Source organism: Eucyclogobius newberryi, unplaced genomic scaffold (genome assembly GCF_026437365.1).
Source record: "Eucyclogobius newberryi isolate DKJ021-1_F unplaced genomic scaffold, fEucNew1.0.hap1 SCAF_10, whole genome shotgun sequence".
NCBI lineage: Eukaryota > Metazoa > Chordata > Actinopteri > Gobiiformes > Gobiidae > Eucyclogobius > Eucyclogobius newberryi.
Genome location: NW_027315724.1, coordinates 22,074,300 through 22,101,548, shown reverse-complemented (window position 1 = coordinate 22,101,548; position 27,249 = coordinate 22,074,300). Strand labels below are relative to the sequence as shown.

Sequence of the window (27,249 nt, the reverse complement as noted above, 5' to 3'; positions counted from 1 at the left end):
TTCAAAATGCAGCAGCACGATCACTAACAGGAATCAAAAAAAGAGAGCACATTACGCCGGTGCTGGAGTCTCTTCACTGGCCCCTGTCAAGTTTAGAATCAAATTTGAAATTCTCTGACATGGCCACATCCCACTTCAAAGATGCTATAGTGCCATATCAAACTAACAGAACACTTCGCTCTAGAGTCTCTAAAAGCACAGTAGGAGGTAGAGCGTTTTAAATAAAAACCTAGAATTTCCCTCCTACTTTTTCCTATCAGCAATATTTCATAATTAACTCTACATACAATCTGTTCATTACTGTTCACATCTTTTTCTTCTTCCATCCCCCCGAGGGGAGCGGGACAGGCACATTGATGACCTGTAGATCCAGATGATCCTCAACTGCCTGGAGAAACTGTCTCTACTCCTTATGGATGGTTCTTCATCTGCCTCAAAGAACTGATTCTCTGAGTGGCTCCAGCTCCAAAGTCTATCTGCAACTTTAAATGAGGTTCAGTAGTTTTTCCTTGCCGAGAAGATGGGTCTAAGGACAGGGGATGCTGGGACATTGCCAAGTCCCTACCAACATTGTTTAATCCGTTTTCCACTGCCGAGGCAACCACAAAATAAAATCTGTGTGAACAAAGCAATGGAAAATTGACAAGTTTAGCTAAACTATTTTTCAAACATCTCAAAAACAAACAAACAGACAAATCTGACCTTTTTTGGAGTCACTTAAATCACGGCCTAGTTTACACCTGAATTGTAATGTTGTAAGAGGGTAATGAGAGTAAATATCCTTGCAGCGTTCGGAATGAGATGGTCAGAGAGTCTTTCTATTAGGTAAGTCTGGCCGCTCTTTTATTAAACCATGGATTTGTAACACAACAAATTGTCTGGAAGATTTTGGGTCAGAATGCACTTTACTTGATTTTTTTTTCACCCTTTCCCTGACAGAACTCCTTTAATCCTAATACACTTCATTTGTGAAGTGATGTCATGTGTGACACAGCATTCATATGTTTTTATAGCCGTCTGTACCAATATCCTGAGCTGATTTCCATGCTGCTCAACATAATGCGGTCGCTCACAGAAGGCACAAGCAGCTCGACTATGGCACCCAAAGAAAATGAGTGTTCCATTATTTATGTTCCTCTCACTAACTTTATGATGCCGTTAGCTGGTCATGCTGTTGTCCTCTGTGCCCTTTTATTAGCTGTGGAGCACCATTGCGTTTGAATGCACAGAATGGATTTCCTTTTGCTTGGATTATGTTTGGCACAGCCCAAAAATTTTTTACGCACACGCCATCCATAAAACCCATTCCACCTCGTACAGCCGAGTAACACAACCACAGCCTAACACACCCACGTAGCCCAGGCTGATAACTACAACAAGAAGATACTGCACTATGGCCATGGCATGAGCGCAGCTCACACGTGCACCCAACAACCAACCAACCATAATTTTAAACACACATCCCAACTGTGAGACAGCTGCTCCACAGAGGACTAAGAGCATCATCTTACTCACGGTTTGTCTCCAAATGTTTGTAAGTTAGTCCAATACAGAGTTGATGGGTTTAGTCCTTCATCCCAAATTCTGCCAAACCCGTCCTCAACGCCCCCAGACCCGTGGTACAGGGTCTGATGCACTGGCCCCAGGCCCGCAGTACAGGGTCTGGAGCACTGGTCCCAGGCCCGCGGTACAGGGTCTGATGCACTAACCCAGTAATTTGAATACTCTTTTCTGTTTTCGCAGCATGAAATGAACAGTTTTTAATGCTCAAAGTGCCTAAATCTGTGTGAGGTTTAGATGCTGATTGATCAGAACTGAATACGCAGTGCACGATTCTGTCGTCACAAGGAAGTTCTGCCATATTCAATTCATCCTCCAGATCTTCTTAAACTTCCATAGTTGACCCTGAGAGCTGCCTGGTTTTCTCTTGCACTACTGGGCAAGCTGAAATGGCTTCGTGTTGCAGGTATTTTTGTAGCAATAGCTCTTTCACTTTTGCACCTCAAGCTATGTGGTACAAAGTTTGTGTTGAGACTGCTAGTGTGAGTAAGAAATGTGTGCCTTGTCCAGTCACTGGTAACTTTGAAAAATGCTCCAATTCACTCCTGATAAAATAAGAAGAGTTTTTTACAGACTCTTCAGAACAGAAAGATTGAAGACAATAATTGTGCCTCAGTTATATGGCTCTAATGGACTCTAATTACTGTGATTATCAGTGACGCTCCATCAACTTAAAACAGTTGTTTTAAGAATACGTTTTGTGTATATTATATTCATAGAAATCAGGTTCTCTGGTTATAGAAGAGTGGATGATCAGCATGTGTGATCACTCCTACATGTGGTTACACGGTGTTTGAAGCAGGACTTGAGTTGGACTCTCTTGAACACTGTGCATAGGCTGTGTATCCCACACATCCCATTCCTTTAGATCCAGGCTCACTGTCTCCCTCGTGGCCTCTGTTTGGAGTGCAACATGATGCATGATGCAGAAAGGGGCTAAGCTAACCTTTAGCTTGCTTTCATGTCGGTAAGATTTGATTTATCCCTTGATATTTCAGCAACCTACAAATATTTTTAGCTCTCGATGTAGAAAAACAACATTCCTTTTTTATTGCTCCCATTTATCACATTTATCAAACCATACCAACTTTGGCCTGTAATACCCAAATATTTATTGGGAAATAGACAATATGTTATATGCACATGCAGTTGAATATATATATATGAAGCATATGTAATATTTGAATTATCTAAGCTCCTATTGGAGGCAAAATTGTAGAGCATATTCACTTATATATTCAGTTTTATATGGATTGAAATAAATCAAACATAGCATTTAGAAATGTGCCACCAAAGCAATAATTCTGGACTGGTTTACTGCTGTTTAAAGATCACTAACATGTGTAAAAGAGTGATAAAGGATCTATTACCTGTGTAGTTCCACAGCAGGAGGACTGGATCTAGTGAGTTTGCGTCGAGTTTTCTGGCGCATTAGAAGATTCTATTAATGGATTTCAGTCACGTGACTCATTTGTTGTCACCGCCATTTTGAAGACGTCACCACTTGCTGTTGCCTACTTTCGCTGTTAGATGTGATGAAAAACAGTGCATACAACTGAAAATGAAAAGGGCTGATACTTGAAGCAGACGGATGGGTTTTGGTCCTTATCTTAAGTGGACATTACCTCCAAGCTTCCTCTTCCACAAGCCCTCTGCACCAGAAAAGCCCTCAAAGCTTTCAAGAGCTTGGACTATGTGTGCAGGTGAGCGACAGTCTGATCCTATAATATAACACACGGAGAGTAGGTAATTAGGCTTGTAAAAACTGTCTGTAAGTAGGCTGATGTTTTTTTTTTTTTTTAACAGAGCCACGCAATAAGATGTAAACTAGCATTAGCCAGCTGCTAACTACCTGAAACAAACAGCCCACTGGTACCTGTGGATGTTACTTTTTGTTAGCATATCCCATGTAGGTTTGTAACATTTTATTGAATTAGGGGTAGGGTTAGGGTTGGGGGAGTTGCCACATACAGTCTGACAGTGATGCATTTTCCCCCCCGTTTGATGAAAACCTATTTACGAGATATAGCATGTTTCCTGCAGCTGACGGATTTTCATATTGACTCAATCTGTAACTGAGCCAAGAATGTGTGCAGCTTCTCCCTCTGTGCAAACCTCATTCTGAATTGATCATTTTTCCACTCTGAAGCAGGCAGTGGCACAGACTGTATTTTTCACATTCAGATCCACGGGCGGTGATCCTCTCTCTCAGGAAAACACTTTGACCTGAAACTTTGTTGGCTCTTTCCACTTGACTTGACTCCAATCATGGCAATGAATGAATTATCTAAAGTCTATATGGAATCATGGCAAACAGAATTTTGACAGTGGAAATAGACTGTTTTATTCAGTCCTGTAAGTAAAGATGAGACCTGCAGATTCAGTAAAATGGTAATAAAAACCTATTAATTCGATAATGGCTTAGAGTTAAAACTTAACTAGTTTGGCCTATCCCAGTATGCAATGCTACAGGAGCTTTAATGGAAACACAAATGTGAGTACCGGTAATACTTTTAATTATTATAATAGATAAGCTAACTATTTATTTATTTACCTTCATTTAACCAGGTAGGAAACCCATTGAGACCTCTTTTACAAGGGTGACCACCATTCAATAACTGTCCTATTACAGACTGGCGGTCCAGTTTTCCATTAAAATGAATACATTATAACACTATAATAATAATAATCAAAATGAATTTCAATGATGATGATTTGTTCTGTAAATGTTTGGTCAAGAATTCACCTGGCTCTGATTGTTAATCATTCATGCCTAGCTTCCAATAAAATATGAAATATCGCTGATAGAAAAAGTAAACAGAGGCCGAGGAGAGTGCTCAATCTGACCGAGTTTAAGTGGATATACAGTATACAGTATATACTCTAGGGGGACAACAGTGCTGGACAATAAAAATGGTGCCATCATGAGTAAGTAAGGTGAATCTGCAGATTCAGCATGTCCCACACTCAGATGCCACCTTCTTCTTTCTGTGTTTATCAGTTTATTCACAACCACCCGATTTTAACTGATTGATTATTAATGTAAAGAGGTTATGTTGTCTAAAAACATTTGCATAAACAATATTTGCTTACACACCTTGTAGAATTGAGTTGAATCTGCCTATTTCTACAAAATAATGCTTCAATTAAACAGGGTGCTGAGCCATGAGAATCACTAACCACAATTCAGAGGTGTAGTACATCTCAGTGCGGTTCATGAGAGCGCAGCCTCCGGGTTTGCAGACTTACACTATTGTCATTACTTGAAGAAGTGAAAACCCACAGTGTACAACAGACTCACTGATGGAACGACTTGCACACACAGCAAGCACTATCTCGTGTGCTGCAGTGTAATGGTGGAGATACTGCCTGTTTACACTTGGCTTCCTGCAGCGGAGACAGGGGACAAGGAGATTAAAGAGCAACATGCAGGGCAACATCCAGAAGCAATTAATGCAGTGTCTCTGTGGACACTGCAGCTGTGTTGACGCGACTTGTGCACTCTTTTATGAACTTATCACATCTCAAAATATGTGTATAACTAGTAATTATGAACAAAAAATAATAATATTGTTTTTGGGAAATGTCTTTTCAAGTTTGACCAACCCACATTGTCTTTAAATAAGAGGTAATACCATGAAGGATACAGTTGTTGAAATTACAAATAGATTTGAGAAAGATATTCTAAAAGATTATCTAACTGTGTCACAAACTGAGGGAAACAGGTTAATGAAATAATTGTCTTGGCAGATTAGATCGCGTACACAAATGGACTTGGCATATTAGCCCAAATCAGCAGTGTATTTTAGAGCAGAAATGGTGTAAACACAAAGTGAGAGCACCAGCTATTTACAAAGTCTCAAATCAATCCCACAAACAAATGAAACATAACCCATCACTTCATTGGATTATATTTACCTATATGCCAATAATCAATACAGTTGTGATGGAGGTATTGTGCGTTTGCAGCATTTTGTTCATGATTGACTGAAGGCTTTATAAAACCTTGCTGCTACTCTATATGTTGTGAATGTTTCATGCCTTTAGAGAGGACACCTAATGGCTCTGGACTTCCAAAAGGTTGTGGATTTCTGTGAATACATCCTTGTAACATTTTTAAACCAAAATATGTTCTTCAGTTTGCCTTCGGAGTGTAAGATAAAGCAAGACAGTAACATTTATACCGTCAGTTGGGGTGAGCACTTTGAGTTTGAGGCTGAGGACTGAAGCGCGGCTGAAGAACTGAAGAGCCAGAGCTGCAGTGTGTAGGTGGCTCCCACACAGAAGCTGAGCTGGCCCGCATTAGCTCCAAGGCGAGAGCCTGTTTGTCTCAAATCTCTGAGGAAGGGACAGATCAAAGACAGGGCATGAGGCCACAGTAGTGTGTGCACACGTTTGATGGTTCAACATGCATGTGCATTCATGCTCCAAAGAACAAAGGTCCACACACACGGCTGCTTCCCTGGTTACTCCTGCGATCTTATCCAGTCCCAACTCAAAAGTCTTGTGTTCAACTGGAAAGCATTTAGTGCAGCTCTGGTCATAAGTCTGTTTTCAAACCGTTACTAGATTTTTTGGCATTTCACCACATGCGAGCTGTGATTTTACTAGTCACACATTTCTTTGCAAATGCAATGGTCAATATGTTTTTGTTTTTTTGGCTCATAGATGACTCTTTTTTCTTTCTTTCTGTTGGATAGTTGATGAGGAATGGATGGAGAGGATCTCTCTCTTTTTCTCTCTCTTTTTCACGGTATAGTGTAAAACATAAAAAAGTAAAACACATACTTTGTAGTTGATAGTTGGTAAATGCACCTTTTCAGTTGGCTGCTAACTGCCATTAAAAGTAACAGAAGAAGATGAAAGGGACGATGTTACTGAGCCTGAAATAACAGTGGGACTTTGTCCCTGTCTCACTGTAAACCTCACTGTATGTCCAGTCCACTGTGTTTTAGCTATGACACAATTTTCCCTTATGAATAATCATCTCAACAGCCAAAATCATGCAGTGTCGACATAACTTTACTCTTTAACTTTAAATTACTTGTAATTTAGAATGTTTGTAACACTATTTTGTCTCCATCTGAGAATTCTTCAGCACATGCAGACATGTGTTTTCTAGTTGATTCCAGCGTTTTTATTGGCTGTCTGCTAAATGTCAGTGTTTGGCAGATGTGTCATAAGGGTTAGGAATAATGAAGCATTGACAGTGAACAATGGTTCCTGGAGCATATTATGCTTTTTGTATAGCCTTTTGTCTCAGGAGGATTAATCTATACAGTGTTTGCACACGACTTGAAGGTTCTCTGGAGTGTGTCTATTTGTGCTAGGCCACAGCATATGAAATGTGTTCATCAATAACGAGCGCAGTGCAATTAATGTGCTGTTTTAATTGTGCACATGCATATGGTGGTAAAAGGGGAAAATATGCCCAACAGCCTGTATCCCCAGTGACCTATCCTGTCTTCGTCTCCGATGCTGACAGGGGTTATTCTGACAGGTGGTCGTAATATGTCAACTTGTGTGATTCACATCATTCTCCCACTGTCCATTTGGGTTCTAATAATGTTAACCATCTCTCTTTGTTGTTTTAGAGCTGTCAGCTAACCACTGTCTTCAACATCCACTTTTGACATTTGATTGCTTGTAAGTGGACGTTTTTCTTAAATAAAAGAGAATAGAACAAATGCATTTAAATAATATACCGTATTTTCCGGACTACAAGTCGCACCTTTTCTCGTAGTTTTGGCCGGGATGTGTATTGTGTATTTTCACACTTGCAACCTTATTTCATACTCCAGTGCAACTTATATATGTTTTTTTCTTCTGTATTATGCATTTTTTATTTTTATTAATTTATTTATAGGAGATCTTCTACTGAAAGTGTTTTTCAGACTTCCTATAAGTGATCTGTTCTTCTGGATCTACCTCTGTATCTACCTCCGTTGCACCAATGAAATTTCCCCATGTGGGACAATAAAGGAATATCTTATCTTTTTTGGCCGGTGCGACTTATACTCCAGTGCGACTTATAGTCCGGAAAATACAGTACTTGAAAAATATTTGTTGTTAGGTAACTTTTAACACAGTGCAATATTTTGTTCAGTATTGATATGTGAAAATATAAATGTTTTGTTCCTTTTGGCTATTCACCACCGTTCATATCACTGGCCTTTATCTTCATTTTTTGATTGCATTCCTCTTGTCCACTCTGATCACTCCTAAAAGACTCATATGGTCACATGCTCTCTAAGATATAATTATGGTCCAGTAGCTGCTTTTGTTTAGAAAAATGTGAAGGAAGACATGGTATGTACTTGCTTTATAAGCATTCTGAATAAGCTGTAATGACTGATGCATTACATTGACAAGCATTTATATGTGCAAATTTTACACAGATTACGTTGAGTGGAGGAAAAGTAGTAGTGATAGCACTTGATTGAGAACTATACAACTTTCTGACTCTAATGCAGACAAGGAAATGTCTAATGCAGATAAGGAAAAGTTTGATTTCCGTGTTCAGACCCATTCAGACAAGGTCAGACGGTGTGTGATGGAAATGTAAAGAACTATTGAACATGCAAAATGGTTGAAAAGGTGGCTCCGCTGCGTAAAAGATTGGACATTGGCTGAGGAAACACCAGTTACACTAAATGAAACTGAATCCACCACAACCATAATAAGTCCTTGTGGTTCTGTGTGTGCAGAATGTGTATTTCAACTTTAAAAATGATTTTATCTGAGACTTGAGTAATAACAATATGCAGAGTAGATGAGGCTTTAGGGATCCAGGCTCAAGACACACTAATAAAAACAATCTCAAACCCTGTATCCAAATGTGTTGGCCCGTTGCTCCTAACCTTATTAACCATCAGCTCCCTCACTGGGAAGGCCCAGCAGAGGATGTACTTCCTGCACTGCCAAGCTGCCAGCACAGATGATGGTGCAGTTCTACACGGCCATCATTGAGTCCATCCTCACCTCCTCCATCACCATGTGGTACTCTGGAGCCACAGCCAGGGACAAACAGAGACTACAGTGCATTGTGCCTCTGCTGAGAAGGTGATCGGCTGCAGACTTCCATCTCTGCAGGACCTACGTCTCCAGGACTCTGGGACGAGCAGGTCGGATCACAGCCGATGATTTGAAATGGTGTGAAAAAACACCATTGGACATTCGACAGGTTTAATTTTACAATCAGGAATTTATTACCTACTGCTAAGAGCTTTATACAGCAGACATGTTTATACACACTTGTTATTGTATGAGGTGGCTGATGGTTCTGCTGCTGACACGGAGAAGGGAAGGAGAAATGTTGTTTTGAAGGATAGAGAAGTCTACTCTGTCGTCCAGGTAGGGTCCATAGCAAAAGGACTGGACAAATGTTGAAATGAGTGAATATGAGATTCATTAATTAACTCATAAATTGGGTGGCAAAACGTATTCAATCTAAAACCTTTTCAGTTGACAGATTCTGCTAAGGGTAGAGAGTGGTGACAAGATGTTGAGACATTGTATAAACTTAAGTCCCCCTGATTGAAATTATGTTTTATTAGAATATAGCATTAGCCAGAGACAGACATTCCTGGAAGTTAGTGATGTTTTGGAATTCTGCACACTCCTAAAACAGTCGCAGCCTGATAAATCTGTGCAGGATTAATGTGTTTCACCCTGTCTTTCAGGATTAAACTCCCTAATCCTTCTTTGCATTATCAATCTTTAATCTAGATACGGGGCCCGCAGTCTGATAAATGTTGGTTAAAGCTCTGTAGACTTAATTGGCTACTTTTCCTGGCCATTCTTAGATATACACCATTAATGAAATGAAAATAATTAAACTGAAAGCAGCCATAAAACGTGTCCTTATGATCAAAGAGTGATTTCAACATGTTCCACTTTTAATGGCTATTGTTTTGCACTCTGCAAGATTGAACTTTTTGGCTTTGATATGCATAGGCCCATCAAACTGCACTTTAGAGTGAAACGGATTTCCCCTTTTCTCAATATTTGAAGGAGACGACGGAGTCCTCCATTTATTGTCGCTCTTGGAGTTGAAGAGAATTTATTGGCAATGCATTAATGAAAACCATGACACCATTTACATAAATATGCTGTTGATGGCGAGCGAGCGAGCTCACGGGGGAGAGAAGTGAGCATTTAAGTGCCCCATCATCACATTTTGACAAAAAGGCCGGGATTAGGCTGTAAAGAGGAATTGTACTTTCCATGTTAATGATCCCGTTTGCCTCCAGAGCACACGCTGTACGATTATGCTACACGCCGATGTTTCCCGAGCATCTCTAAACAAACGCTGGAGGCCTCGCAGCAGTTTGCGCCTCTCCGTCTTCCGATCTGCACTGCTCAACTGATTTTTTAAATATATTCCTGATGCTTCATTATTATGGTGGGAGCATCTTCACAGGCAGGAGAGGAGCTTGCACAGTCTTAACACAAGCCCCCTGTGAACTTACACTTCTCACAAACATGCTCACTCACTATATGCGCTCTAGCAAATATAGCCCTAAAGCGCCTCTCTTGTCCATCAAATGAAGTAGGAATATGGATATTTATCTTCCAATTTATTTTCCAATAGATATGCCTCCGTGACAGCCAGTGTTCTGTGTGCTTTTCTGAGTACAGATGCCTCATTACATCACAGTATATGTTATAGTGCAGCATATCCAAAGAAGACGACTATTGTTCGCCCGTGTGCCTTTGCCTCAGTTGCCATGGTCACACTGAGCGCTTAATTTACAGAGGATTAGCAGCTGATTAACACTAAACATTAGCATTTGTTCATATTTACGTGTGGTCAGACAAATGTAAATTAAGCTGTGTTGTATAAAATGTTACCATGCACTGTTTTAAGGAGATTAGTAATTACACAACAAATGACCAAAGGGTGTAGCGACTGTAGCAAGAATTAATCGTAATCTGCTGCTACTATAGGGAGAGAAATGTGTCTACTACTTCCTCTTCAACAAGTGAACAACGATATAGCCCATTTTTAGTAGAGGCAATTAAAAGCTGCAGTCAGGATGAACTTTCGGAGATATAGTTGGTCATAAAGGGAGGAAGAGCGTGAAACAGACCTCAGAGATTTTCATTACAGTTGTGGTCTGTGGACAGCTCATTCAGTTTGGTGTGTACGTGGGTGTGTGGGGGGTCTGGAAGAAGAGATTGGGAAACTTTTGTTCTGATCACCTGGCCACAGTCTCCATCACGAATGTGCCAGTGCCGGACTCAGGGATAATCTCACACTTCTGTACTTTTTGGCTCTTCCTCTGCTCAGTTTGTCTTTTCCCACTTTATCGCCTCCTCTTTTTGTAACTGTCTTTGGGCGATTTATGTCCCTCTTCTTCCTACTGCTGCAATTGGGTCCTGTTGGCTCCACTCAACCTCTTTCTCACTTTTCACAAAGCCTGTATCCTCCTCACATCTCCTTTGTCAGCCGGCTCGACAGTTGGCACCCCTGGTCTTCGTCGTTTCCCCTTGATGCTGATTCAGGAGGCCTTAAACGTGGAGCTTACAGCTATATATGATGCAAAGGCTGTCGTTATCAAACTTATTCTACACAGTTTTGATGTGGAGTTAATTATAGCAGAGGTTTTGCAAAGCAAAAAATGAGAAGTGAGATAAAAACAAACTACTTATATATATATAACATTTCTGGAGCAGGATATTGCCACCTGTTTCCCTCCATATGGCGTCGCCTGGAATGTTCCACAGTATGGCATACAGCGTATATATCTCAGCCAAGTTACAGGTCAGATTTGTGGAGAAGCTATCTTGCTAACAGGAGAAAGAACACATGCTTTTCTTTTCCTGGCCCAGAGGGTTTATTTGACCGGCTAGTGCGAAATGGGGAGAAAGTGAGTCATTGGGCAAATGGTCGAGGCTGGCAAGACAACTGCATATGTGCAACAGCAAGTACAGCAAGTACACAGCATGTAGTATGTGACAGAAAACATGCTTTTCAACATATTTTGAGCTCTAAAAACACCTGTAATTGAGTACATTTAAGATAAGTAATACCACAGAGACAAGCAGGCAGCAGTTTCCCCTTCAGAAGGTTGTGCCTCTGGTGGGTCTGACAGTGGAATCATTTTAACTTCTACCCACTCCTTTTTAAACAACTGTTCTATAGATACCCAATGTATAAATGTACATGCTTTATCGTTTTATGCGTTTATGCGTTTTTTAATGTTAATAAACTGAACCAAACAAAACGTAACCAAACCAAACAAAAAATAAATAATATAAACTTTAAAAAGATAACCCTGCCATAGGAGAGAAAAAAATCAAGTTGAACTAAACTTAAACATTGAATAGTTGATCATTTCCCCATGACTTTCTGTGAGTGTTGATCATTCATGCTCTGTACTACATCATGACTGCCACCATGTCATTTGCAACGGTTTGCACATTATTACTGTATTTGTAATGTTCTTTCTTATCAGTAATTCAATATAAAAGCGCAGTCATCTCTTTAGGTCAGGGCGCAGCATATTGAATAGTCTTTGAATTTGGTTTTGATTGTTTCTGTGCTGCATGTGTTGTCGCTGCATTCAGTTTATTTTACCCTGAAATAATCAAATGTTTGTCAAGAAGAGCAACAATCCAACCTTGATTCTCATGTTGCGATTGTGCTCCTCCGCTGGTGTCTGCAACTACCCCAGTGCTACTTCTCCTCCCTCCAGCCCGCACTGAGCAGTAATTAAGCACAGTAATCCTGTTGCCGTGACAATGAACGACTGCAGGCATAGATCACATATCCTCGTGAAGGGAATGAGTGTAAAATGATTGTTGAATTACCCGAGGCTGTGCACAGTGGCAGCACACACAAGGATGATTTGCGCAGCCTCCAAACATTCAGAGCGTGCAAAGCCTTCATTAATCAAAGGATTAATTAATCACACAATCTTACTGTTGAGATAAAAACAAGAAAACTATTATTTCAGTCAAGAGCATAAGAGTTTGTTGGCTTATCAATGTCATGGCATCTATGGATGGTACCACACTTTACCTGCAGGAGAGGGCTGAAAATAATGATATGAATAGAAAAAATACTTATTGTTCTAACATTATTCATTTTTTCATGTAATATTTGATCACTAAAAAGAAGCCCATCAGAGACCGCCACCACTCCTTGCTGCACGTGTTTAATCTACTGCATACAAATGTGCACTTGTGAGTCTCACACATGTGCTTGTTATGTTAGATCTTTTTTCTGGCTCTCTTGTTGCCTTTACAAGCTGCTTAATTTGTAAACAATAAATATGTACCGTATTTTCCGCACCATAAGGCGCACTTAAAAGCCTTTCATTTTCTCAAAAAAACGACAGCGCACCTTATAATCCAGTGCGCCTTATATATGGATTAATTCTGGTTGTGTTTTCTGATCTCGAAGCAATTTTGTGTGGTACATTTATTGACCTTATAGTGTGGAAAATACGGTACATACATTTTTAAACCAAAGTGTGTGTGTGTGTGTGTGTTTGTTCGTGTATTCGTGTGTGTGTGTGTGTGTTTGTTCGTTCGTGTGTTTGTGTCTGTGTGTGTTATGTTACTTAATGAGTCGGTGTAATCCCTCATTCGTCCAGGAGTGTTCCATTGTAGAAAAAGCTTCAGTTGTAGTCATCTGGACTCGGTTAGAAAAAATAGTTATTTATTTTTTATTTATAGTTACTAATTATTTTTTCTAACTGAGTCCAGATGACTACAACTGAAGCTTTTTTTACAACGTTACTTAGTGGGGGTTGATTTAGTGTTACGAAGTAAATAGTGCCTAAAATGTAATAACTATTTTAACATTTTTAACATTATAAAGTATAAAGTTTGAAGAACGCTGTGACCTGACTGATATGGATATACAGTTTCAGTCTGGATTTTTCAAACGTCTGCTCTCCAAGCTTGAGATGGAAAATAGTCTATTGACTTTTAAATGTGGAGGAGTCGCCAGAAGGAGTTGAGCTGTTTTGGCGATCTGAATGAAAACATTGTCTTTGATGGGCTCGTATCGAGGTGTGCGGCGAGAGGTTGAATCATTTCAGACTTGGTTGGGTTCAGGGCAGACGCTGGAGTGTAGCTGAAGCCGTGTTTACTATCGGCGCGGCTCGCCTCCATTACTCGTGCACCCCGCAGGTACAAGCCCCGCCCCCGGAGCGCTCGTCCACCGCCACACGCAGGTTAAAGCTGTGATTGTTTTCCAGACACACTTCCATGATGGATGACGAGCAAGCGTTCCTAATATGATATCTACGCACCAGTGATGCCTCTAAGAAATGTGTGTGCGTTCGTGTATGTTTGTGTGTGCGTTTGTATCTGTGTGTGTGTGTGTGTGTTTGTTTGTGTGTTTGTTCGTGTGTTCGTGTGCGTTTGTGTGTGCGTGTGTGTGTGTGTGTGTGCGTGTGTGTGTGTGTGTGTGTGTGTGTACTCATCACTCTGCCAGGCTTCCATCTTCCATTAAGTCCACTGATGGGTGGTGTACTGAGGGAGTCCAATTCTGTTATGGGCATTAAACTGAATGATATTCCTTGCGACATGTAACTAGTGGTATATTATATATTATAGTCACAAACGCGTGTCTACATCTGGGAACTGTCATTTAACGCTTTGCGACCGCACACGGCAGAACTGGCTCCACAAATGAGCACATGGCGGTTCATCCGGACGGCTGCCTCTGCGGCTGAGCGGCTTCACATGAGGGATCATTGACTGCCTTGACAAAATACAGATGCTTTAGAACATATAAAAACTCTTGTGGAGGGAAACAAACCCCAAAAGAAAAGATGTGCGACTTTTATATTAGTTATTGTGTCATTGTTCAGCATTGGGCGTAAGTGCAAAGACAATCAGATTTCAAATAAATTGCATCAAACACTTTCCAAGCTGATCTCTTGCGTATTTCATGCACAACAAACTCTATTTTCAAACCCCCCATAACAGAATTTTAGCTAATACTTTAATCTGCATCCTTTAGTCTTTCATGCTAAACTTTCTAAATTGATTTGATGTCTTCTTGTTGCTCTCCATTATGATGCTTTTTACCACTGGGAATTCAGCAATTATCACCTACTGTTGCTGTTTTATAATGCGATCAATTTGAATGCTTTAATGAGAATTCCATAAAAGATTACCTTAGAGTTTGCATAGAACATCAGCAGCGTCCTGTCTGTCATTTTAGAACCTGTGCCATGAAGATGGCGAGGAGGCAATCCTCTGGTGAACAAAACGATCATGTTTCTTCTGTCTTGCCACAGTGTTACGCTCTGACAATCTGTTTGGTTGAGTCAAACTGTCAAAAAACCTCAACTTTCTTTGTCTTTGTGGACATATATTTATTTATTTATTGAAAATGTGGCGACAATCTGTAATGTGTAATTGACGTCATATATCAGACGTTTTGTGTCTGATTATTCCCTGTGCTTAAAATGTTTCCTCTGTGTCTTTATTGCATGCTTTGTTCAAGTTTTTATGTACATATGTTTTGACTTATTATTTAACCAGAAAATCATTCAATAATCATACCATCACTATGCAGATTGCTTGGTATTCATGCATGCATTTCCAGATAACTGCTAAAATGTATGCAACAGATAATAAAGGGCTTTTTAGTGGCTACAGTGGTCTATATATATATATGGACCTCATGCCTTTTACCAATGTTTATGAAATTACTGTTACAGCCCAATTTAGAGAGGCTTCAATAGGAGTGCTCATTACACTACACCACAAACGCATATCTAGTTTATTTTACATTTATAACCATATTCCATACAGTTTACACAAACATAATTAGAATGTTTATACAGGATATTCACAGGGTCTTAAAAAGTTAACATATTAAATTGGCTAAAATAAAGGCCTTAAAAAGTATTAAAAAGTCTTAATCACAATTTTATGGGTCTTAATTTTTGGGGGCATCAAAGTTTTGTTAGAAGACGTTTTCTAGTCAGACCTTAAACTATTTTCTACAATGTGCACACGTAAATATCTCTGCTGAATAAACAAAAACAGATGATGGTCATTGTTTACATGACCAAGCAGCAGCAGGAGCTTTGGGTCACGTCACGTTGTCGCTGTGGCTGGACTCGAAGATATGGATGATAATAACATGTCTGGAGATACAGGACACGCATGAGTTCATGCTTTGTCACAGTGACAGAGGTTTTGGTGGACTTTAAAAAGCAGTGGTCTGTCATTTGTCTTTATATGTCCCATTATAAACAGCAGAATGAGGAGTCAAACTTCTCATGATAACGAATAAGGCTTCCAGAATAAAATCCATAATAAATGGACACATGGCCTGACCTCAGACAGACAGATCATATTTTTAGCTCTTTGGGAATTTTTATTTTATTCTCAATCCGTTCAGGGATCATTTAAATACAAATCGCTAAATTTTCAACTTGTTAATGACGTTAAATACAGAGGATTCATTCACCACAAATCTAATTAAAGATTGATAACATCGGCACGTGCACTATTCAGATGCAATTTTGACTAAATCAGACCAATTTTCACTTGTCAGAACTTGAATGTTGGTTACTAGAATGATAAATGAACAGAGACAACAGCAGCAGAAGACAGGCTTTAGATTGTGATCAATGAGATGAACGATTGTTGACGAGCCATTTATCATTGAGCTGTAATTGCCTGAAGCATCAGCAGTCTTATGTTTTATTATGGCGGGATCTGGGTTTAAAGCTGCACAATGTAACTTTTGTAACGCCAAACACCGTTTAAATTTCACATTTAGCAGCCTGAGTAAGCCAAAGCTCACACTGGAGTGAGCTTGATCAATGTTGTGTTGCATCCTTGTGGTTCTTGTGGTGTTATTGGCTCGTTCCATTCCATGGAATGGAACGAGTCTGTTCTTGCTGGGAGAACGCCCGTCGCAACAGTGCCGACTAGTTCAAAAAAGAAAAAACATGAACCGCTTAATCTTTGGCCTAGGGACATGAGACTTGGGACAGTGATAGAGCTACCTTTGACCTCTGACCTTTGAGGAGTAAAACATACCTGGCAGCATCGCTCTATGATAAACAGGAAGTCAGCCATGTCGAATCAAAGTGGCACCGCCACGCTTGACTTTTTTTCTTCAAAATCGTACTTGTCCTAGGTTTTTTGTCCGATCGAGCTCAAAACAACACCTTTTGCATCTAAAGACATTGAAATTTAATAAATATTCAAAATAATGTTGATATTCTTTACGGTCTCTGCTTAACACGCTCTTAAAAAAGGTTTAATTTCCTGTTTTTTTCAAGGACAAGTCACACCTATTGGAACAGATCTACGGAGCTCATATTTCACTCACTAATGCGTTTTTATGATCTGATTGGAAATAAATAATACCTATGTAACAAATTTACTCTATAGCGCCCCCTACCCATTGTGTGAAAAACTCAACATTGTCTGATTTGTTTGAAACTCATGGATTATATTCTCCTCGAGACGCCATGAAAAAAGTGCATTGCAGGTATTTTCACTATTGGCCAGCAGAGGCACAATGAATGCCTTCACTTCCTCTTCCTCTTTTATTTTGATGGGACATTTCCTCTCGTGCTGCAGTCTTAGCATTAGCGGTAGCATCAGCATTAGCGGCGGGTCTCTGTAAAGAATAAAGAATGAAGTCTAAAGAATAAAGTCTAAAGCATATTTAAGTCTAAAGCATATTTAAAGTCTAAAGTATATTTAAAGTCTAAAGCATATTTAAAGTCTAAAGCATATTTAAAGTCTAAAGTATATTTAAAGTCTAAAGTATATTTAAAGTCTAAAGCATATTTAAAGTCTAAAGTATATTTAAAGTATATTTAAAGTCTAAAGTATATTTAAAGTATATTTAAAGTCTAAAGTATATTTAAAGTCTAAAGCATATTTAAAGTCTAAAGCATATTTAAAGTCTAAAGTATATTTAAAGTATATTTAAAGTCTAAAGTATATTTAAAGTATATTTAAAGTCTAAAGTATATTTAAAGTCTAAAGCATATTTAAAGTCTAAAGTATATTTAAAGTCTAAAGTATATTTAAAGTCTAAAGTATATTTAAAGTCTAAAGTATATTTAAAGTCTAAAGTATATTTAAAGTCTAAAGCATATTTAAAGTCTAAAGTATATTTAAAGTCTAAAGCATATTTAACTTGACCTGTGGTGCAGACTCCTACATCCAGACGGAGCAGGGAGGAGGAGGATCCTGGAAAGGAGCTCCATCACATGAGCATTTGTCACATTCATTCATGTTTGATTCTAGCCAGCTCTTTCCCTCTGCTCCTCTCTCTTCACTCCGCCCTCACGCCTCATGAAATAACCCTGATTTGTGGCTCTTCACAGGCCACTTGTGAACTTCCTCTGGCTGTGTAATTCCACGGGGAACCTTTAAGAAACTCCAAACACGATGCCAATCAAGTCCAATTGTAGGTGTGTGGACATGGCTGATTGCCCGTGGAGAGGTTGAGATGCACTGAGCAGACGTTCTGCCGCTCAAGATTCCATTCTGTTCACACTAATGACAGCGAGTGAACATTGTTCAACGCTTCGTGTAACTGTTCTTCATCTACACCGCTCATTATCCTTTAATCCTCTGTGATCAACTGCATCATGGGCGCTAGCTGTTATTATTGAATCTTGTTTTTTAGATTCAATTTGTACTAACTTTATTTTAAGGGACTAGTTTGACTCATGATTAAGAATTGCTACCAGTAATAACATGTCTGGTGTTTGTCTACTTTCTATATTGCGGCATTACACCTACACTGACTGTAAACATTTGAACACATGATTACTTATACCATGCATAATAATAAGATAAGATAAGATAAGATAAGATATTCCTTTATTGTCCCACATGGGGAAATTTCATTGGTGCAACGCAGGTAGATACAGAGGTAGATACAGAAGAACAGATCACTTATAGGAAGTCTGAAAAACACTTTCAGTAGAAGATCTCCTATAAATAAATAAAAACTCCCATAGACAAATAAATAAATACATAAATACCATTGCATGTGATCCCGACAGTAATTGCACATGAATATGTGTCACGACAGCACATAGATTGCACATGAATTTCACAGTAATTGCACATGAATTCCAACAGCAATTGCACATATTGCAATTGCACATCAGTATTAGGTTAGGTCAGTATTGCGGGTGTTCAGTATTAACAGTTTTTGTTATAAAGTTTGACAGCAGCAGGAAGGAAAGACCTACGGAACCTTTCCTTCACACATCGAGGGTGGATCAGTCTCTCACTGAAGCTGCTCTCCAGAGCGGAGAGAGTGTCCTGCAGAGGACAGAGTGTCCTGCAGGGGGTGACACTCATGGTCCAGCATAGATGTGAATCTAGCCAGGACCCTCCTGTCCCCCACCTCCTGCACCGAGTCCAGAGCACAGCCCAGGACGGAGCTGGACTTCTTGATGACTCTGTCCTCTTCCTCTCCCTCTCTGTGATGCTGCTGCTCCAGCAGGCCACACCGTACAGGAGGGCTGATGCCACCACAGAGTCGTAGAAGGTCTTCAGGAGTGGCCCTGTCACTCCAAAAGACCTGAGTCTCCTCAGGAGGTAGAGCCGACTCTGGCTCTTCCTGTACAGTGCGTCTGTGTTATGAGTCCAGTCCAGTTTGTGGTTCAGATGAACACCCAGGTACTTGTATGAGTCCACTCTCTCAATGTCCCGTCCCTGGATGTTCACTGGTGAGGGGGCAGTGGGGTGGCGTCTGCGGAAATCCACCACCATCTCCTTGGTCTTCCCCGCGTTGATGAGGAGGTGGTTCCGCTGACACCAGTCCACAAAGTCCTGCGCCAGTCCCCTGTACTCCGCGTCATCGTCGTCCGTGATGAGTCCGATGATGGCAGAGTCATCAGAGAACTTCTGCAGGACACAGCTGTCCGTGTCATGTCTGAAGTCTGCAGTGTAAAGGGTGAAGAGAAAAGGCGCGAGGACAGTGCCCTGGGGCGCCCCCACACTGCAGGTCCGAGTGCCAGACACACAGTTCCGGGCTCTCACAAACTGGGGTCGGTCTGTGAGGTAGTCCAGGATCCACTCTGCCAGGTCATACTCCACACCAGCCGTCTCCAGCTTGTCCCTCAGGAGCAGCGGTTGGATGGTGTTGAAGGCGCTGGAAAGATCGAAGAACAGAATCCTCACAGAGCTGCCAGGCTTTTCCAGGTGAGAGAGAGAGCGGTGCAGCAGGGAGATGACGGCGTCCTCCACTCCGATGCCAGACCGATATGCAAACTGCAGCGGGTCCATGGCTGAGCTCACGGTGGAGCGGAGGTGGTCCAGGACTAGCCGCTCCAGTGTCTTCATCAGGTGGGACGTGAGAGCCACTGGCCTGAAGCTGTTGAGGTCTTTGGGGCGCGGTGTCTTAGGCACAGGTACCAGACAGGAGGTCTTCCAGACCTGTGGTACCACCCTCAGCTTCAGGCTCATGTTGAAGACATGCTCCATAACTCCACACAGTTCATCTGCGCAGGACTTAAGGAGCCTGGGGCTGATGCCATCAGGTCCTGCTGCCTTCCTCACTTTAATCCTCTTCAGCTCACTCCTCACCTGTGCTGCTGTGACAGTCAGTGGTTGGCAGGGGGACCGTGTGCTGGGGGGATGGGTGAGTCCAGGCGAAGTGGGGAGCTGATGGTCCGGGGCAGATAAGCGAAGAGAAACAGATGCAGGGCATTGTCCAGCTGTGGAAGAGGGAGCATGCAGCTGTGCAGGGGGAGGGGCGGGTGACCGATCAAACCTCAAGAAGTGAGCATTTAAATCATTCACCCACTGTAGATCCCCCTCTGTCTGGGCAGGGGGGGTTTTGAAGCCCGAGATGGTTTTCAGGCTCGTCCACACTCCCTGAATGTTCTTTTGCTGCAGCTGCTCCTCCATCCTCCTCCTGTAGCCGGCCTCAGCCTGCCTGATCTTCCTCCTCAGCTCCTTCTGCACAGTCCTCAGCTCCTCTTTGTTCCCTGACCTGAAGGCTCTCTTCTTCTCCTTCAGCAGAGCCTTCAGTTCACGGTTAATCCATGGCTTGTTGCTTGGAAAACACCGCACCGTCCGGGAGGGAACAATGTTCACAAAACAGAAGTTGATGTAGTCCGTGATGCACTCTGTGATGGTGTTGATGTCCTCCCCATGTGGGTCATAAAGCTCAGTCCAGACAGTGGTGCTGAAGCAGTCCCTCAGAGCCTCCTCGCTCTCAGCAGACCACATCCTCACCTCACGGGACACCACAGGCTGCCTGCGCACGATGGGTTCATACACAGGTCTCAGATGTACAAGGTTGTGGTCCGAGCTGCCCAGGGGAGGGAGGGGGGAAGAGGAATAAGCCTCCTTGGTGTTGGCAAAAAACAAGTCCAATGTTCTATTGTTTCTGGTGGGGCAGGTAACATACTGGGTGTATGTTGGTAGAACAGAAGAGGGAGAAGCGTGGTTAAAGTCACCAGAGATGAGGAAGAGAGCCTGTGGATGCTGTGTTTGCGGCCTACAAGTGCAGGAGAGCAGTGCTTCACAAGCATCTTCAGCATTGGCAGACGGGGCCACATAGACTGCGATCAAAATCACATGTGAGAACTCCCGGGGCAGATAATATGGCCTCATGCCAATAGCCAATAGTTCAATATCCTTGTTACATAGCTGCTCCCCCTGTGCAGTGTTCGGGTTTGGACCAGCTCGTGTTCACATACACCGCCAGACCTCCACCTCTTTTCTTCCCGGATTCTCTCGTTCTGTCCGCCCACAGCAGATGAAAATTGTCCAAACCTACAATAGAGTCTGGCATTTCTGCTGTTAACCAGGTCTCTGTGAAAATCAAGACGCTGCTGTCCCTATAAATCCTCTGGGACCGCATAAGGCTCGCTATTTCCGTCATTTTATTTTGAAGGGACCTCACGTTACCCATGACTACGGCGGGAACCGACTTCCTGTTTGTCCCTCTCTTCTCTCGGAGTTTACGTCCAGCCCGTCTGCCTCGTTGCGTTTTCCTTAGGATGTCTGACGGGATAACGTGACGATCTCCGGGTAAGACGACTGTTCTCCGCAGTTTCATGAGTTCCTCCTTTGTGTAAACGCGGTACGGCGCCGGCCGGGGGACGGGGCCGGAGCCGGGGGACTCAGAGCCAAGGCACATCGCAACGACACGACGAAAACACTCAATCCAGCTGAATAAAGTCAAAACAAGTTAATTTAAAGCGATTCCAGTGCGTGTCCCGATCGTTCGTGAAGTTCCTCTTTCATATAAACGTGTACATAAACGTGTAACGACGACACCGCCGTAATAGCTGATGAAATATGATGATAAGGGTGCATATGTTCTTCTGTACATCTTTAAAATGTGCACTTTTCCCTTTAATCTTGAGTTATTCAAATGGACTGGCCTTGGCGTTGAGGTTTAGCCTAGAGCTTTTTCTACACCCCCTTTTCTCCCTCATGTCATGCAACAACGGTCCTGTCAAATCAAGCATTTGGGCCGGAAAAACAAACACGACAATGATTCTGTAACACATATGCGTTTAGATGTATAAAGTAATGCATTGAGATCTTGCTCCCAGTAGATAGCCACGGTTTAGGCTTATCTTGTTGTTGGATTGCATAACTTCTCATGTTTACGAGCATATTTTTGTCCTTCTCGGTGTGAGGAGGAGTGTTTTTGCAGCGTGTCAGGGCTCTCACTGTTGGACGTTGGCTGTGCTGACTTGGCTGTGTAAAGGAGGCTGATTCAGCGCCTCTTGGTGAGACAGCTCTTGTACTAAGACGAGCGTAATGTGACCGTTTTGTACGAGCGGTCAAAAGATCAGGTCAGTTCTGTGTCGTATGTGCTCTGACACGGAGACTGCGGCGACGACGGTGTTGATAAAATGTCTTGACATGTTGGTCAGTAGAAAACGCACAACAAGCTTTCCGTTGGCTTCAAAGAGCCAGCAGCAGTCACACACACACACACACACACACTTTAATATGCAACGATATTCACATCAGTCGATCAATCTCTCTGACGCCATAGTTACCGTGCTTGGCTCCGTCCACCAGTGGCAGATTGAGTTTGAAACGCAGCAACACGAGGCTAATTATGCACCTGACTCGGTCTCGATCCCGCTGTCAGTTTTAATTGACCGTTTGCAATTGAATGACGCAAAGATTGACAGTTTAGATATTTGCTCTGTTTTTTTTTTTGTGCTTTTTCTTTCCAGTGATGAGAAAGCCAAACATCTGCCAAGAACGCTCTGTCAGTAGCTGCTGATCTCGCTCATCTCTCTAGTTCAACACTGACCTGTCATTCGTGCTTCTGTCTCGTTATCTTATAATGTACGGGATATAGATTGCCCGGTGCACGCTATGAGCCACTGGTTCGAAAAATCAAGATAAAGTTTAGCTTGTTTGACTCTTCAAGGATGTAATTACACATGCTGTGACGCAAACATAATGTAAAATAAATACCACAACTGCCTTACTTTAGTACTTTAGTGTCTTTTACAACCCAACAGAAGACACGATTTGAAAAAGCTCTTAAGTCTACGCCAATCGCATTATCATTGACGTTACATTTGCATGCTTGAGTGTCCAATTACAGTGCACATACATTTTAGTACTTTACAACTGACGTCAAAAATACAAAAAGTCACATTGCAACATTGTATGAATTGAGATTATTGGTCGTTTCATCAGTGCATGAGGCTGAATGTAGTGGAAGAGTTGGCATTTAAAGAGCGCAACAAGCCTCATCTTCATTCGATGCCATTTAAATGCACTGCTACTCGCTCGTTGCTTGACAATGATGAAGAATAATATGGAAAAGCGGTCTTGCTGGCATCCATCCACAAGCTATTATCCGGGCGCACACGTACTCCCTGCTGCACCCTGCAACGGACCCAAACTGCACTGGAGAACGCTCAAATCTCAATGCATTCCAAACTGTTTCCCCAATTTATCCTTTATGTATTTGGAAATGTAATTGCTATTTACATTCCCTGCATAATCTCGCCGAGTTGCGAACGCAGTCTAGTCTCACGAACACATTCACTTTCATCTCACCGGCTTTGTTCAGAACGATGAGGCTGCAGTCCTGATCGCTCCGTCTTTCCTTGTACCTTCTTTTTCAGAGTAAAGAAACAAAAGCACCGTTACGATTGCCATAATTCATCTAATCGCTGCAGCCTATTCAGCTCTCAAATGTGGTTTGTGCTCAAAACGCTCTGGTACAAGTCTGTAGTGATTCTCTGTCCCAGTAAACAGAGAAAACGGGGTTGCTTTTGCTCCCTTCATTCCTTGCTTTACTACATGCTGTAGTATTGTACTTTGAAACACGTGCAGTATGATTATTGTCAAGAAAGTGAGGAAAGCCTCTTTAGATCAATAGTTGTGGGTGTTCTTGGATCAATGCTTGTGCTGAAAAATAAGGTCAATCTTAGCACTCAATTAACTGAATAATCCTACACTGAATGTGTGGAAAGGAGAGAGACAACGCTGCATGTGAGGTAAATATGGTAAATATAATGCATTTTTACAGTTTTCAATATTAGAAAACACTTAACAGCAAGCGTTAAATTAACAAGACCAGAGAGAACATAGGAGATGAAAATATCCCAGAAACATTATAATAAAAAAACATCCTAAAAAGATAATTAACAAACAAGTAAAAAAAAACAAGAAACGTCCCATTTGGTCCAAAGTCAGTCAAAGTTGTCAATGTTCAACTTAATTCCAAAGGTGATCTTCTCCATTTCTTGTGTGTCAATTAAACTGTCTGTCCAGTTCTTAATCGTCGGTGCTGTTTTTGTCATCAGTTTTCTGTGATGTTTTTGTCCTGCTGCTGCAAGTAAACTCCAGAGATATTAACTTATGATTGTGTCCAAAACAAATTGACCCTCGCTCCCATTGAATTACTTCACTGTTTTTGTACATTTTGGTTTTGTAATGTTCTGTTTTTTGTTTTGTCTAACACGAGAAAGCTTTAATATTTATTTGGCTTTTAAAGCTGTGAAGACCAGGACTTGTTATTCAAGGACGGATTTAGATGTATTCATATGTGTTCAAGTTTTATTACACTAGTTTTGAACTTGAAAATACTGGTTCATGACTTTGTTTGACCAAAGTTGTTAAGAGTATGAATTTTGATTGAACAGTAGTATAGACCAGAGAGCCCTCTTGTCATTGTAGCTGCCAAGCAATTTCAACACTCCATCAGTTTTGGGCATGCCTCTCATTAATATTTCAAAATCCCCCTTAAATCCTTGAGGGTGACGTTTGACAGCTGTTATTTATAGCATAGTTACATATTAGGTAATTGTCGTGGATTAGTATCAGTTATTCAAGGCTTTATTTATTCATTTGTAACAAAAAAAGACAAAAGAACAACTCCATTGTGGATTTCTAATAGACTTAGCCTATTAATCAAATAAAAAATGCTTCTGTTTTCAGATGAGAAATGACATGCATTCTGAATACTATTGTGGAAAGCGGGTCAGTAAAAGGATCCCTTGTTAGAATAGCCAGACTGGGGATATAACAAAGGAAGACACCTGGTTTGCAGACAAGAAAAAGGTGAGGACCTTTGTACTTGTAACTGGTTGTGTAAAGAGCAATGCACCTTGTGCACTCTATGGTGGTGTCAGAGCAAAGGTGTGTCTGGATTTGCATCATTAAAACATCTTTTATTTTTCAGCTGGGCTTTATTAACGCATGTCTGCAAACATGATATTGATTTCTGTCAAATTAGAACTGGCTTCAGTTAGTTTTTCATCTGTGTTTAGCCTTAACTAACCTCAATAAGATGACTTCCTTCATAAATTATGTTTTCTGTTCAAATGGAACTACTTGTCCCTCGCTGTTTCAGAAGTGACTCAGGAGGGAAACCGCAGAAGGCACTTCCACAGACACAGCTGTTACGAGAGGTGCTGTTGCTGCTCAGATTGTTGCTCATGCTGAGAAAAGTGCCCCCATGGTAGAAAAATACAGTACAATTACAGACATTTGGGATAGTTTAGAAATTCCATCAGGATGCTTTTTTGGTTCCCAAAAAAGAGCACATTTGGTCTCCCTATCTATACCAGTCATTTCCAACCTGCTAGTCGGGACCCACATTTGAGTCCCCAAAGATTTTCAAGGGGCCCCCAGGAGTTCCAAAGAGGTCCAAACTAGATTGTATGAATTCCAATGTAGAGATGAGAGTCTCTTCATTAAAATTCATCTTTACTGACCAGAAAATAATAATAGTCTTCCTCCTCAGGTAGGAGGAGGATTTTTGGGTCTCAAACATACTCGGGTAAAAATAGGGGTTGCTGGGAGAAAAGGTCGGGATCTTCTGCACTGTAACTATATCAAGATCTGAATGAATCCTTAACAAGATTTTGTCCTGTGCTCCAAGCAAAACAAGCAAACCAAAATAGTACTAATGGGTTCCTAGAATGCAGCAGTACATTGCAATGATAGTCACATGCTTCCCACGTGTTCTTTGTCTATGCTGAGTTGTGAAGGCTGATCCTGACCCTTGTGTGTTGCAGGTGGCTGTGACAGGGGCATCCCCGGGGCAGGACCCATGAGGAGTCATAGAAGATGCTCACAGCCTGGGCGCTTCTGCTCTTCTTAGCCATGTGGGTGAGAAGCACCGCTGCTGGCCCGCTTTCCTTTAGAATTGGTAAGTGCTTGTCAATTTTTATTTGGTTTGGTTGTTTTAGATGACTTAGTGTAGTCTATTGTGAAGATTGTGATTCACAGCTTTTGTCTGCACACTAGTGGTGTTAATGTGGAGGATCAGTGGAGCAGGATTGAACCTGACTAGACTTCGTTCTCTGCCCTGTAACCTGTCAAAGGCCAACCCTGGGACTTGTTCCATCTTATTGTTATTCTCTTACACTCCACAGGTTTCTGACATCTTGTCACCAGCTCCTTGTCTCACACAGTTTATGTAGACAGGCCCCTTTTTCTTTGTGTGCATATGTCATGTGTAGACAAAAGGTATGTTTGAATTCTTCAACTCAGGCCCTGTTTACATAACAACGCAACAGTAATGTTGGATTTGATCCACATTTTACATGTAATGAAGAGGTGTAAGGAGAAACTTTGAAAGTGTGAAATGCTGTAGCACACTCAGTTGTCCAGGCAATGGTGCTGTGATCACCTGAACATGTGCATGAATAACATGGGCAGAAAGCACATCAGATCATGGAACGCGCTGCAGAGATGCAAGTGCAGATACTTTAAAGAGCTGAATATTGTGGGAATGTATATGACAGATGAACATATGTCATGAACATCATCCTTCATTCATTCAGGTGTTTTCCATCATAGAAAAAGATTCAAGTGTAAAAAAGTAATTCTCAATCTGCAGACCTAGTCTGAGAACTCTACTATATATAGCGTCATGGTAACACTGTTGCCATGTGATTTGTACATATTTTGGTCTACATGAGTTCAGGTTTTGCCTGCCTCTGTAAACCATCATAAATGCAGGAAAGGTAAAACATGCAAAACAGCGTGCTCACAAAGAGCAGCTCAAAGTTGTTGTCATTTGCTCTCCAGGAGATGGTATTTAACATGGCTCCCCCTGGAGGCCTGCGTGGCTGGCATAATGTCACTGTCTGGCCTTCTCTGACAGCATCACGGCCAAAAACAACCTCTCTCCCAAATCACATTCCCCACCAGGAGCAGCCAGCCACAGGCAAATACAACCTGTGCTTTGTGGAGCTCAGTTGAGTAGTTTTTACA

General features: G+C 41.4%; 1 protein-coding gene across 2 annotated transcripts in view; it reads left to right on the top strand.

Moving 5' to 3' along the window:
* Window positions 1-27,249, top strand: part of grik4 (glutamate receptor, ionotropic, kainate 4) — a 194,165-nt gene that overhangs the window by 12,567 nt on the left and 154,349 nt on the right. For both annotated transcript variants that reach the window (XM_072462977.1, XM_072462969.1), the window contains exon 2: window positions 26,046-26,179. In XM_072462977.1, the coding sequence (XP_072319078.1) occupies window positions 26,098-26,179 (82 nt within the window). In that variant the 5' untranslated portion in view covers window positions 26,046-26,097. The remainder of the gene's footprint in view (window positions 1-26,045; window positions 26,180-27,249) is intronic.